At 46.6% G+C, this 13,701-nt stretch overlaps 1 protein-coding gene across 1 annotated transcript; it reads left to right on the top strand.

The window, feature by feature from the left end:
• The first annotated feature begins 4,026 nt into the window (after positions 1–4,026).
• On the top strand, positions 4,027–10,719 carry PGAM1 (phosphoglycerate mutase 1). Its single transcript, XM_037050822.1, has 4 exons — positions 4,027–4,296; positions 7,614–7,888; positions 8,417–8,597; positions 9,589–10,719. Exons 1-4 carry the CDS (start codon positions 4,158–4,160, stop codon positions 9,756–9,758), a joined length of 765 nt encoding a protein of 254 aa, XP_036906717.1. The 5' UTR covers positions 4,027–4,157; the 3' UTR covers positions 9,759–10,719.
• The last annotated feature ends 2,982 nt before the right edge of the window (positions 10,720–13,701 follow it).

Raw genomic sequence — 13,701 nt, 5'->3', positions numbered from 1 at the left:
GCAGCCGCCCCTCCTTCCGCTCAGCAGAAGACTTCGTTTGCCCCACCACCATTCTGAATTCTAAGTCTTTTGCTCAGTTTTCAGAGCTTGAAAAGGGAGATATTCTTCTGTGGCAAAAGTAAATGGGAAAGGAAGGCTTAGGGGGGCTTTTGTTGTTTTAAGGGACAGTGAAGGGTCATAGGGCCGTGACCACTGATGATCCTAGTGAGTTTTTGTCAGTGCTTAACCAGTAAGCTGGCTGTTGGAAAGATGTCAGTCCTGGGAGTTTCCCTGAGGCCTGAGGAATTAAAGTGCTGAGCTAGAAGGGAAGCTGTCTGCCCTAAGGGTTTAGAGGCTGGCTGGAGGCCCCTGGCAGAGAAGAGGGCTGCCATGGATGAGTGTTGCTGGCTCAGGAGATGACAGCTAAAAAGACTGAGAACACAGATGCCCAAGCCCATACTCTATGCAGCAAGGGGACTTATTTGCCACGATTGTTCCCTGAAGGACAGATAGGAAGGGCAGTGACCTGGTTAGAAGTCTCAGGCTACTCTGAGATCAGAGCTCCTTGCACCTACTTTGTTGTCAGAATATGTGAATGTGTCTGGAATCAGCCCTGACAAATGTCTGTGTGTCTTGTCAATAGAGATAACAATTAAAAATTTAAAAATGTAGTGGCAGGCAAAACACACTGGTTTATCCTTACCCTTACTGAAATTTGAGAAATCACCTTGGCTTTGTGGGCTCCAAGCTGCGTTTCAGATTTGTAATGCTGTGATAGATGCTGACTGGATGCTGTGGCAGATGCTGCCATAGATGCTGACTGGAAGGCCACAGATCCCGGCTTCCAGCTGCAGCGCCTTGACGGTCCTCACAATGGTCCTTCCCATTTCCCTCGATTTTCATATCTCCCTGGGCTCCTGCATCTCCCCCTGACACACCAAACCCCAACTTGGGGGCTTCTCCGAGGACCATCTCTGACGTCTCACTGATGAACGTGGTCCTCTGCCTATCCCCTTATGTTTTGAGTGGCTCACCTCACTTTCCTCATCTGTGGATGCCAGGAGGTGGGGGCTCACAGTTGAGGATTTTCAAGGTCTTGTCCAGTTCAGACAGTCAAGGAAACTGAGGGAGTCTACTTAGGGAAAGGCATCATGCTAAATGCATGTGCCCATCCTCAAGGAGTTTCTAGTTGAGTAGCTCTGATGCATACATTTTAAAAACCCCACAAAACTCTAATGATCAAGGTAGATATCCTGTGAGGCTCGTAAAATTATCAGAGTTCTCACAATTCCAAAGAGATGATAGACTCCTTCAAGACACAGAAAGGGTTGGTGAAAAAAATAAAATAGGATCCCTGAACTCCTTCCAGGCTGGTGGCACAGATGCCCTTAGCCTCCTGCCCAATGATCCTACTAATTATCGCAGTTACAATCCCATTGGACAAGCCATCCATCCCCTTCCATCCTGATGGAATGGAAGTCTGTCCGTGGACCTCCAGATTCACATCCTTTAAAAAAATTAATTTATTTTTGAGACTTTATTTTATTTTTTAGAGGGGAAGAGAGGGAGAGAAAGATGGAGAGAAACATGGATGTGTGAGAGATACATTGATCTGTTGCCTCTTGCACGCCCCCAACTGGGGACCCAGCTAGCAACCCAGGTATGTGTCCTGACTGGGAATTGAACTGGCAACCTGAAGGGTGTTGTGATAGGCTGGCACTGAGTCCACTAAGCCATACCAGCCAGGGCTCACACCCTTTGAAATGGTGCCCTTTGTTAAATCTTTTTTGCCTTCTAGATCACACTGCTAATAATATTTTTGTTAACATGTGAATAATATATTCATTGTTATTTATGACTATTTGCTAGGCACAGTGCTAAGTGCTTCCCACACACATCTCATTTATTTCTCACAATAGTGCTATAGGTGGTTATAAATATGATTGTTGTCCAGTTTACGGAGGTCAAAACTGAGGATGCGAAGTTGAGTGACCCATCTTAGGTCCCACAGTTAACAAGAAACAGATATATATCTGAACTCAGATCTCTCCCATCTCACACTTTTTATTCATTTCAGAAATGCGAGACCCAGCTAGACAAAAAGCATAGAAACCTTGAATAGAAGCAGAGAGCAGGGTGAAGAGAAAGGAACATGGCAGGAGTTAGACTGGGAGCATGATTAAGGCCAAAGCCTTAATCAGAGGACAGAAAGTGCTGTCTGAAAAGCCAGTGTTAAGCTCTCCCTGGGACGGCCTGAGCATCAGGTTGGGATGGCCAAGCAGCAGGAATGACCAGAGGGAGAAATTCCTAGGAGAAAGTCTTTCAAGGACACCCATTTGGGCCACACCTGCAGTTCGAACACGGAGTCCTTCCAGCATAGTCCCTGCTTTGCAGCCCTGGAGTTTTTTGAGTTTTGGGTACAGCTATTAGTGCTGGATTCACCTCAGTCACCTCTCCTCCAGTCATGGAATGCCATCTTCTCCCAGCTGCAGAGGACAGAGGCAGTGGAACACTGTGGTTAGAGTCCTGGTTTCTCATCCACTTCTGAGCTGGATAAGTTATTTTTCTGGGTCTGTTTTCTTATGTGTGGAATGGAGCTATAACAGCCCCTACATTATATGAATTGCTAGAGGGTTGAGATAATACATTACAAAACTTGACACACTAAAGCAACAATAGCAATTATGATGATTTATCTACAAGCCAATGTTATGTGTTTTGGTTCATGTTGTTCTCAAAGAACCTTTTTCTTTGCCTCTCAAATCCTTCCCACTCTTCAAAGTCAACAAATGATTAAAATGTGGAGGCCATAGAGAGTAGCAGGTAAGAGTGTGCATAGATTTGGGAGCCCAGCCAGCCTAGGCATGAATCCTGGATCCTATAACCTTGGACAAGTGATCTCGTCTCTTGGTTTCCTCATCAGTAATGGAAAAACCTGGCTCATAGGATTATTTTGAGGATTTGAGGAGTAAATAAGGTAACGTTTGCAGAACACTTATAACACTGCCTGGTGCATAGTAGTTGCTTCATGAGTGTGTGTTAGAAACTTTTCTAGAATCTCTGTCAAAATATAGCACACAGCACTGGCTGGTGTAGCTCAGTGACTTGAGCACGGGCCTGTGAAGCAAAGGGTCGCTGGTTGGATTCCCAGTCAGGGCACAGGCCTGGGTTGCAGGCCAGGTCCCCAGTGGAGGACACATGAGAGGCAACCACACATTGATGTTTCTCTCCCACTCTTTCTTCTTCCCTTCCCCTCTAAAAATAAATAAAATATTTAAAAAATATATATAGCACACAGCACAACTTCACTGTGGCACGGGCAGCACAGAGTTGTCCACAGAAGCACATATATTTAAACTGCTGATTGGGTGGAGGGTCAAGTGGAGGCTCTCCTCTTTCTGGAATATTTGAAGGGTTCTAGGGCTTGCTTCTCTGTTGGAGACCAGGAGGTCTAAAGGCTGAGAAAGACTAGGAGATGTAGGATAAAGAGCTCTGTGTTAAAGAGCATGGCTTTGGAACCAGTGGCCAGAGCCTTATGTGTAAAATAGATCAGTGCCCACTGAAATGACATCAATACAGCTATTCGCAGAGCATCTTCCAGGTAAATGGGCACACGATAAGTATTTATGATGTCCATTTATAGAGGGGGCTGGGCGAAGTTACACAAACTGTCCAAAGATACAGAGCAAATACAATGAAAGCGTGAAGATTCGTGTATGAATCAAGTTCTGTGCATGGCGGAGCTAAGAGCAATTCAAACGATAAGGGCTATTACAATGAGAGTCTTACGAATAAGAGCTAACTAGAAGGGCAGGGTGACTTCCGAACACTCTGACCAGCACGTACGCCCCAGCACCACCCAAGGGTCTGGCCGCCCAGGGCGCTTACGTGCGCTCCGTGACTGCCGCGGTGGACGCGGGGACGACGGCAGAGGCCGCATGCGCCCTGGCGTACCATGGCTCTCCACCCCCTCCCCCTGCGGCCACATTCCCCGCACAGGACGCATGCGCACGCCCGGAGGGCGACAGTGGTTCCAGCGAGTGGAAAGATTTAGGGCGAGGCACTGTGCCGGTGCTGGGCGGCAGGGCACTAGCGCGCAGGCGCGGCTGGGGGCAGGTCGGGTTGCCGCTCCGGAATCTCAGCGAGCCCCGGTCTGCATCGCACTCGGAACTGCCGCCATGGCCGCCTACAAGCTAGTGCTGATCCGGCACGGCGAGAGTGCGTGGAACCTGGAGAACCGCTTCAGCGGCTGGTACGATGCCGACCTGAGCCCGGCAGGGCACGAAGAGGCGAAACGTGGCGGGCAGGCGCTGCGAGGTGCGGAGCGGACTGGGCTGGGGTGAGGGTGTGAAGGCCTGAGGGGCGGGGGGCCCTTCGGTTAGGGCCTCCTGGCTTATCCTCAAGCCCTCCCGGAGAGGCCAAGACCTTGGACTTCATCTCGCCAACATTTTATTTTGCACTTGAGAAAACGGGCCTGGGTGTGTGTGTGTGTGGGGGGGTCCGGCTTGCTCAAGGTCACCTAGTAGTGTGAGGGCCGCGTGCCAGGAAGTCGACTCCGGGCAGCCGCCCCGCAGCGGGTTGTGCTCTCCACGACACAGCCTCGCGAAATTCTCCTTTCTAGCATGAGCATTTAGTAACTCAGGGACAGGTGGTCAAATTGAATGCCCGGTATCCTCCAGCTTCTGTAACCAAGCCTTCTTAAGAGGCTGCTGTGGATCCTGTGAGGCGACGGGCCACACGCGTATCTCCCACTGTGGAGGGAGTGGCGCGGAGTTGGGGGCATCCGGCAGGCATCAAGAAACCAAGAAAATAACATTCTTGTGTAGGCTTTTGCTACTCAGCAGTATTCCACAAATCCTGTCCCCAAAATGTATCCGCAAATCTCATTGAATGAATGAATGAATGATTTGAGTCAATCCTCTCCGAAGCTCCATAAAGTATGCAAATGTTACGCTCCTCTTCACCATCCCTGCCTGACCCCCTGTTTTATAGCTGGGATAGTGAGAATTGGAAAGATGACTTGTCCAAGGTCATATCTTATTCTTAGTCCAGCGCCTTGGCCTCACTTCTGGGGTTGAGTAACGCGGCGGGTGTGAGGAACTGGTAGGCTGCTGGCCAAGGACGCCGGGCAGAGGTGGAAGTGGCAGTGAGATAAGCTTGCCTAGGCAGGGTTGCCCCCTTTGGCAGATAGGTCTGTGATTTTAAAATGCTAATAAGGGAGCATTCCTTGCTGCAAGTGGAAGAATCTTTGGACTGAGGAGGTGATTTGGCCGGATCTGGCTCTGCTCCCTTCTAACCCATGGACAAAGAAACAGTCATTTAAAAGGGTCACTGATGCCTGGTTGATGTGGAACAGGTATTTGACCTCAGGTTGCCTTCTCTAGCTTCTTGCTTTCACTGTAGATCCTTTTGAAATAAAGCAAAGGTTTGGAGAGTCTGAGAAATGTAATTTTGCTGCAGGTGTGAATGCTTTGGATGGCTGGGGTGACCTCACACGGATTAGGAGAGGCAGGGAAAGCAAAGTGCTGGTAAAGGAGGCCATTTTCTCTCCTGCCGCCTGGCACAGAGAACTGTATGGGTTGGTCTAGGGTGGTTTGCTGATGGCAAAGAAATTGAGGCTGTGCTCTAAAACTGATCAAAAGGTTTAATTTGTAGTGTTAAAATAACAGACTCTCCTTCAGTTTTTAAGTAAATGTCGGTAGCATTAGTTTTATTTTTTAGGTAGCATTAGTTTTAAAAACTCCTATTAAAAAGTTTAATACCTACTCTGGGCATCACAGATGATTATATTAAATAATGAAAGATTAAAAGCAAAACTTTGAAGCCCTGGCTGGTGTAGCTCAGTGGATTGAGCGCAGGCCTGCAAACCAAAAGATTGCGGTTCAATTCCCAGTTGGGGCACATGCCTGGGTTGCAGGCCAGTTCCCAGCAGGGAACTCACAAGAGGCAACCATACATTGATATTTCTCTCCTTCTCTCCTTCCCTTCACCTCTAAAGATAAATAAATGAAATCTTTTAAAAAAAGCAAAACTTTGAATGATGAAGACCATTATGAATAATCTAATAATATAAAAGACCTAAAATAAATACATTAAGTTCATCAGCGCTTTAAGTGATGGTAGCACCCTTGCTGGTGTGGCTCAGTGGACTGAGTGCGCGCCTGCAAACCAAGGGTTGCTGGTTTGATTCCCAGTCAGGACACATGCCTGGGTTGCAGGCCAGGTCCCCAGTGGGGGTGGGGGCAATCACACATTGATGTTTCCTCCCTCCCTTCCCCGATCTCTAAAAATAAACAAACCTTTAAAAAAGTGATAGTAGTGTTTATATACTCTTGAATCTGATTCCAGGAGGAAGCTAGTAAGAACCGAGTTTTCCCTTGCAGCCTCGCTTCTGGGGGAGGATGGAGTCCACACCACACATGCAGATCCATCCCTGGGAGTGCCCCAGACTACGCTTTGTTTGATGGGCCAGTTAGAGGAAGAGGCTTTAGAGTTGTGTTAAAGGGCCCCAAGGGGAACAGCTTTTCTCCTTGGGGACCTATTTGTGTATCCCATTTTTGTATTCCATGGAGGGTGGAAATAATTGCAGTGAAATAACCAGTTGCTTTTCAGCATGGGAGCTGAGACTTGCACTGTGGGTTGTTGCTTCCCAGTGACTCAGCCTTTTACTGGGGCGCCTTTTCTCCCCTTAAGGTTAGGGAGGAGGTAGCTGAGCCTACTAGGACTTGTCCTGAGGCTCAGTGATGAGCTGTGTCCTCTTCCCTTGTGGATGGTGGTGGTTTCCTAGTGATTAATCCTTTCTTCCCCCACCAGGGTAGTTCTTACTTGCCTCATTTTCAGTTGAATGACTGGCAGGAAAATTCACTTCATATTTCATTAATGGCTCTTGGCAACCTCAATATGAGGTAATATTCAGGAAAGTGCTAAATTCCAAAGAAGGCTTTGTAGCCTCATGGAGGAAAACAGGACTGTCTTGACCTAAACCATAAGGAACAGCCATATTCCCCCTAAAGGAGGGAAGGAGAATAACTTTCATGAGACATGATGTAAGATTAATCATTGTAACCTACTGGTTGGGTCAATAACTCCTTTTCAAAAGGATTTTATTTATTTTTAGAGAGAGGGGAAGGGAGGGAGAAAGAGGGAAAACATCAATGTGTGGCTGCCTCTCACGCATCCCTTACTAGGGACCTAGCCGCAACCCAGGCATGTATGTACCTTGACTAGAAATCAAAATGGCAACCCTTTGGTTCATAGGCCAGCACTCAATCCACTGAGCCACACCACCCAAGGCCCAAAATAAAGTCTTAAAATGTGTTTAATTAAAGCACAGCATTCTGGGGACTAGGATAGGCAGCACAGATGGCAGGTTAGTTGGCTGACAGTACATTTAGGCCTGGGGTTAAATGCATTTTTGGGAAACCACTGGGAGGTATGTCATCAACTGTAATGTAAGCTGACAAATTTTATCTTCCCTGAAGGCGGAATATTAGTTTTTCCTGCTGGAGTATACAAAATTGAATATTTAGCCCAATATTTTTCTTTTGGACTACCTGTGTAGAGATTTTATGTAAGAAAATTCTGACTCCACAGTCAACCTGATTAGCTTACCACTTTGAACTTACAATTTCCAGATGCTGGCTACGAGTTTGATATCTGCTTCACCTCAGTGCAGAAGAGAGCAATTCGGACTCTCTGGACAGTGCTGGATGCCATTGACCAAATGTGGCTGCCCGTAGTGAGGACTTGGCGTCTCAATGAACGGCACTATGGGGGTCTGACTGGCCTTAATAAAGCAGAAACTGCTGCCAAGCATGGTGAGGCCCAGGTAAAGATCTGGAGGCGCTCCTACGACATCCCACCGCCACCGATGGAGCCTAACCACCCCTTCTACAGCAATATCAGTAAGGTACGCACGAGTCTGTACAAAGTGAGGTCTGGCCCGCTCATCCTAGGACCAGGGATTGAGAGTCTGGGCCACACTCTGTAGCTTTTATTAGTACAGCCTAGTCCCATGACCTTATAATTTCTGTTAACATAATTCATTGTAATCCCCCTTCTCCAATCCCCCACTCCTTGTTTCTCCAAGAAGTGGCCTTCATTTGCTAAAAGAGTTGATTGTTTGTTAGCTCTCCACTGCCATATTTTGTAAGCTCATCTGTGGGGTAGGGCCTTCCAGAGCCATGAGATAGAATGAATTGGGAAGAGCCTTGTTCTCTATTTCTAAGTTATGTTTCTTCGAACTATTAGTTTTCCTAGTAGTGAGTGATGGGGGAGAGAGGATAATAATTAATTCTTTCCAACTTTCTAGCTTCTGTGCCCTGTGCCCTGGGGAGAAACCTTTATCTGTCACTTTGACCCCTTGGTGGGTGAGGAATGGGCAGAACAGATGCAACTGCTAATAACTGAAGAGCGTGGACTGGGTTTTGTTGTTTAGGATCGCAGGTATGCAGACCTCACTGAAGACCAGCTTCCCTCCTGTGAGAGTCTGAAGGACACTATTGCCAGAGCTCTGCCCTTCTGGAATGAAGAAATAGTTCCCCAGATCAAGGAGGGGAAACGGGTCCTGATTGCAGCCCATGGCAACAGCCTTCGGGGCATTGTCAAGCATCTGGAGGGTATGTACGGTTTTCAGAGCGGCCCTCACGAGGGATAAGCAGAACTGCCACTAATCGGGGATTTAATTACTTCGTTTGACGGAAACCTTCTGGAAAGGCCGAGGCATATGTTAGCCTTAGACATAGTCTGGGTTGATTCCTAAAGGAAACACACCCTGTACGGACCCTTGTTTCTCAAAGCATCTTCTAGAGAAGCAGAGGTGGCCGGATCCCCTGGGGTCCCACTTCAGACTTGATTCAGAAGCTGCATCTGTCACCCAGGTGATTCAGATACACATTAAAGTTTGAGATGCGCCCCCCTCTAGATTAGGATTGCCAGTTGAAATTGCTGATAAAATCCTCCTTAATCATACCTTAATCCACAACCTGGCACAATTTCACACACAAATCTCAATTTGCAATTTGCATCTTTTTTTAATCCTCACCCGAGAGTATGTTTATTGATGTTAGAAAAAGAGGAAATGGCAGGAGAGAGAAACACGCACAAACATTGATGTAAGAGAAACTTTGATCGGTTGCCACTGGTAAGTCCCCTGACTGGGGATTGAACCTACAGCCTTTTGGTGAGCAGCATGACACTCCAATCAATGCAGCCACCTGGCCAGGGTTCCAGTTCTCATCTTAAGTTGTCTCACCTGAGTGAGGGTCTAGAGGCCAGATGTGCCGATTTTTGGCAGACTGGATGAACTACATAGTATATCTGAGACAATTAAGTCCTGCTCCACTGTGTGCTTTTGGACCCCACTTTGGGAGATAGATCGTGGCACGTACCTTTCATACTTTTTCCTGCTTTTCAGTGGCTGAGAAGTAAGTATTGGAGGCACCCCTTGGGTGATCGATCTGTATAATACAGATCGTTATTTCAAATTTCAGAAAGGGCATCTTGTTTTAATTCCTACCAAGGCCCTTTGTCACCTGGAGAATAAATAGTAAGCCTAAGGGGTATTGGGGAGCCCTATCTTGCTTGGCTAATCGTGGTGGGCATTTTCAGGTCTCTCTGAAGAGGCTATCATGGAGCTGAACCTGCCAACTGGTATTCCCATTGTCTACGAATTGGACAAGAACTTGAAGCCCATCAAGCCCATGCAGTTCCTGGGGGATGAAGAGACCGTCCGTAAAGCCATGGAGGCTGTGGCTGCCCAGGGCAAGGCCAAGAAGTGAAGGCAAGCAGGCAGACTACTTTCCCAAGGACACCCTCCCTGCCCATCCCATTCCTCTGCATCTCTCCTGTGCACATGTCACACTGACCACGTCTGTAGACATCTTAAGTTGTAGCTGCGGATGGGGACCAGTGGCTCCTAACTTCATTTCAGCCATTTTCTCTTGCACCCACTCCCTTCATGCAGTCTAGTCAGAATGGCAGCTCTGGGGCCTGGGGCCTCAGTCCAAGCTGAGGGAAGACTCTTATTCAAGAGTCCAGGAGTAGTAAAACTGGTTTTTTTGCTCGTGCTTTTTTTTTTTTTTTTTTTAAATTACTAAGGACCTGCTTGAGTAGGGGGATAGGGAGGAGCCATGCTAAGGCGTGACCAATGAAGAGGCAAGAGAGCCTCTTTGTGTTCCCGGAAGTCCCGTCCTATTCTGTAGTCAGGTGACTGGGTGGGGGGGGGTGGAGCCAGGGAGGGCTCTAGTCATTCCTGCTGAAGAAGAATGCATGGTGATTCAAACTAACGTTTCCTCCCTGGGCCCAGAAAAGACAGCTCCAGAAGATTGGGATCAATCCTGAATGTTTACGTTTTGCGTTTACTTTTACAAAAAAAGTATATATATATACATACACATAAAAATACAAAACAAAAACCCTTCTGGGGTTTCTAGTGGCGGTTTAAATATTCCCACATGTGATCATCACAGAACAGGCTATTCCTCACTTCGCGGTGGGATGAGCTCCTTGGCTTGTGAGGGGTGGGAGTTTGTCCTGCTGTGTGTTAGAATCCCTCCCCTGCCTTACTGTTTCACGGCCGTGAAATGTCTCTTGATAACGTCCAGGTGTGTCTTTCACTGTGTCCGATTTCCGAATCATGTTCCAGCTGCTTGGCCCTGCCACTTGGGCCCAGCACACACTTTGAGTATAACTACAAAATCTGTTTTCCAGATCAGTATAATAAAGGAGTCATGTGCAATATTTTCTGTGTGATGTAATCTCTTGTCTGAGGAAATCAGCTTGAACATTCGACTTGAAATGTCTCATTACCCAAGTCCTTGTATGACAGATTAAGAGCTTTAGGACACCCAGTTATGACTGTACACAGCCTGGTCCAAAGTTGTGTATCTCCTTAGGTTTTCCACCTCAGGCTGGGGAGCTGCGGTCTCTGTTCCTGTTGCCTCTATAGCTCTTGCTCAGTGGTGCTAGTTACCAGACACTCCTTGTCTGGAAAGTTAGATTCTGAAACTGTTGTGCCCTCTTTAGAGTAAGGTAAAGGTCTGACCAGTTTTTAAAACACCAATCCTTTTCTATTAGTAACTTGCAGGCCTGTTTTACACCTTTCTCTGTGGCCCCAGAATTAAAAAAAAAAAGATTTATTTATTTTCAGAGAGTGGGGAGAGGGAGAAAGAAACACAATGTGTGAGAGAAACATTGATCGGTTGCCTTTCATGCTCCCAAGTGGGGACCTGGCCAGCAACCTAGGCATGTGCCCTGCCTGGAATCAAGACCTTTTGGTTCTCAGGCCTGCACTCTCCACTGAGCCACACCAGCCAGGGCTGCCCTGGAAGTTTTAACCCTGTCAGTCAATTAACACCCAGAAATCCCATATAACCTCATAAAACGACGATGCAGCAGAATAACTACATACGCAACTGGGGAGGGGCACTGCTCACATTTACTTTCAGACCTTTGAAAAGGTTGCTGAAATGCAAGCCCATAAGGACTTTCTCTTCTACTAGGAAGAAGTCACATCTGTTAAGCTAGAATGAAGTTCCCCTGTGCCAGCCACTGGGTGAGGCAAGTAACATAAAATCTGTAATACTGACAACCTCGGAAAGATCTGGTTTTCCCCAGTTTACAGAAAACAGGCTGAAAGAGATGTAGAAACTTGCCAGAAGGTATACTACTAAATACTTAAACCAGGTGAAAGATACTAGTTAAACTAAATCAAGGTCCTTATTCTAAAATTTACTTTCCAGCACCTTGCCTGACAGGTTCAGTTTATTTGATCTACACAGTTAACCCCAGGAAGACCCTGAGTAATTTAAGTCCCCAACAGCCTGGTGGGACGTTCGTTTACTTAGCCTGTACTGAGTCTTAGACCAAGTTGATAACTGGTTTGATCAAGTGCCCTTCACCCAAGTCAGACATGGTCTTCTTGGATTAATGTTCTATGTCCCGACATCTCTTGAGCCTATAGCTCTCCATTCCTCACAACTTACAAGAGGCTCTCACCAGAACTGGCTTATGGGCGAGAAGTGACAGAAATTCAGCATCATTTACTATTACCACTAGGAGGACAACTACAACCCTTCTAAGACAGTGCTTCTTAGCACATCAGAATCACCCATGGAGCTGGGGAAAAAAACCCAAACCCTAACCACCTGCTCTGGGTTCACCCTGTGAGATGTGAAAGCACAGCTGGGGCACCAGCCTTGCCCACCCGGCTTTACAGAGCTTCGGGCAGTTCTGATGCTCACCTAATCCAGGCTGAATCAAACCACTTTTCCAAGGCACAGCATCCTCATTTCTAGAACCAACTGTAGATGAGCAAGTATCACCATCACTAAACATCACTGTTTAGGCACAGTTCAGTCAGCTCTGAGTACACATCGACATTTTGTATTGAGTATCTGCTGTTCGCTAGTCACAGTACCAGGAACTGGAGACTCAAAGACAGCTAAGAAGACCCTGCCCTAAAAGCTCAGGCCGGTGGGACAGGGACATAACTAATGTATAATCCACTACTGGAGGGTTAAGGATGAGACCGTATAACCCAGTCTGCACTAGATCAGGGAAGGCTATTCTCCAATTATTTCAAATGCTCTTCTTTGGGATGCTTTTTAAGAAATCATGTAAAATTTCTTTGTTTACGTATATTCTGTCTTCCCCCACGGGAATGTAAGCTCAACAAAGAAAGGATTTGATCATTTCACTGCTTTACCTCCGTGTTCCTGGAACGCTGCAGTGCTGGGCAGAGTAGCTGCTCAGTCTGTATTTAGTAAATGGATAAATGATACACAACAGGCACTCAACTAATGAAACAATGTCAATGTGAAAGGCCTCTTAATTGGATGCCCAAGGTTCTGTTCAGTATTTGGTAAAAGGCGCCACTGCGCAGGAGGAAGCCTGGGGTTCGCGGCAGGCAGGCCTGGGTGTGGGTGCTGTGCCGCCGCCTGACATCTCTGGGAAATGGAAATGGTCGCTACTTTTGAGGGTCGCTGTGCTGTGAAGTTCCAAGATACTGGGTTGGCCAAGAGGTTCGTTTATTTTTTTTTTCCATACAATGGCTCTAGTAGTGCTTAGCTGTCCTTAACTTCATTTGAAGTAATTTTGTTCGACTGCATTGTGACAGCTGTCACGTCAGTGTGCGTTAGAAAAAAAACTTACCAAAGCTGGTGAATTTTTGTGCAGCCATTATCATATTGAAGATGGAAGAAAATATGCAACATTTTTGCATATTATGCCTTATTATTTCAAGAAAGGTAAAAATGCAAGTGACACCAAAAACAGATTTGTGCAGCATATGGAGAAGGTGCTGCGACTGATTGAACGTGCCAGAAATGGTTTGCGAAATTTCTTGGTACTATTGACCAATAGTACCAACTACTATTGGTACTATTTCTTGGTACTACCAAATAATTCTTTGCTGTGGGGCTGCCTTATGCTTTGGAAGATGTTGAGCAGCAGGCCTGGCCTCTACTCACTAGCAGCCAATAATGGGAGATATCTGACATACTCAGAATATCCAAAAAATAAAGTTACTAGTGAAAATGTGAAAAATGTCTTTGATTTTATGGGAAAAACTAACTGGACTTTTAGGCCAATACAGTAAGTAAAATGGCTGACACTGTTGTTGAGAGAATCAATTGGTAGCAACTTTCTGCAAGGCAATAGGGAGAATCTAACCAAAACTGAAAAAGTACACATTCTCACATTGACCAATGTTGCTCAGTTGGT

This window comes from Sturnira hondurensis, unplaced genomic scaffold (assembly GCF_014824575.4).
Source record: "Sturnira hondurensis isolate 20B ecotype Veracruz unplaced genomic scaffold, ASM1482457v3 Scaffold0006849, whole genome shotgun sequence".
In the NCBI taxonomy this organism is placed as follows: domain Eukaryota; kingdom Metazoa; phylum Chordata; class Mammalia; order Chiroptera; family Phyllostomidae; genus Sturnira; species Sturnira hondurensis.
Note: the sequence above shows the minus strand (reverse complement) of the source record. Positions and strands in the feature narration are given on the sequence as shown.

Bases quoted from the DNA above. Each gene is read 5' to 3' on its own strand.
- PGAM1 (XM_037050822.1), top strand. From the start codon at position 4,158: ATGGCCGCCTACAAGCTAGTGCTGATCCGGCACGGCGAGAGTGCGTGG. The intron at 4,297-7,613 runs GTGCGGAGCGGA...TACAATTTCCAG, and splicing joins TGGCGGGCAGGCGCTGCGAG to ATGCTGGCTACGAGTTTGAT. The intron at 8,598-9,588 runs GTATGTACGGTT...GGGCATTTTCAG, and splicing joins CATTGTCAAGCATCTGGAGG to GTCTCTCTGAAGAGGCTATC.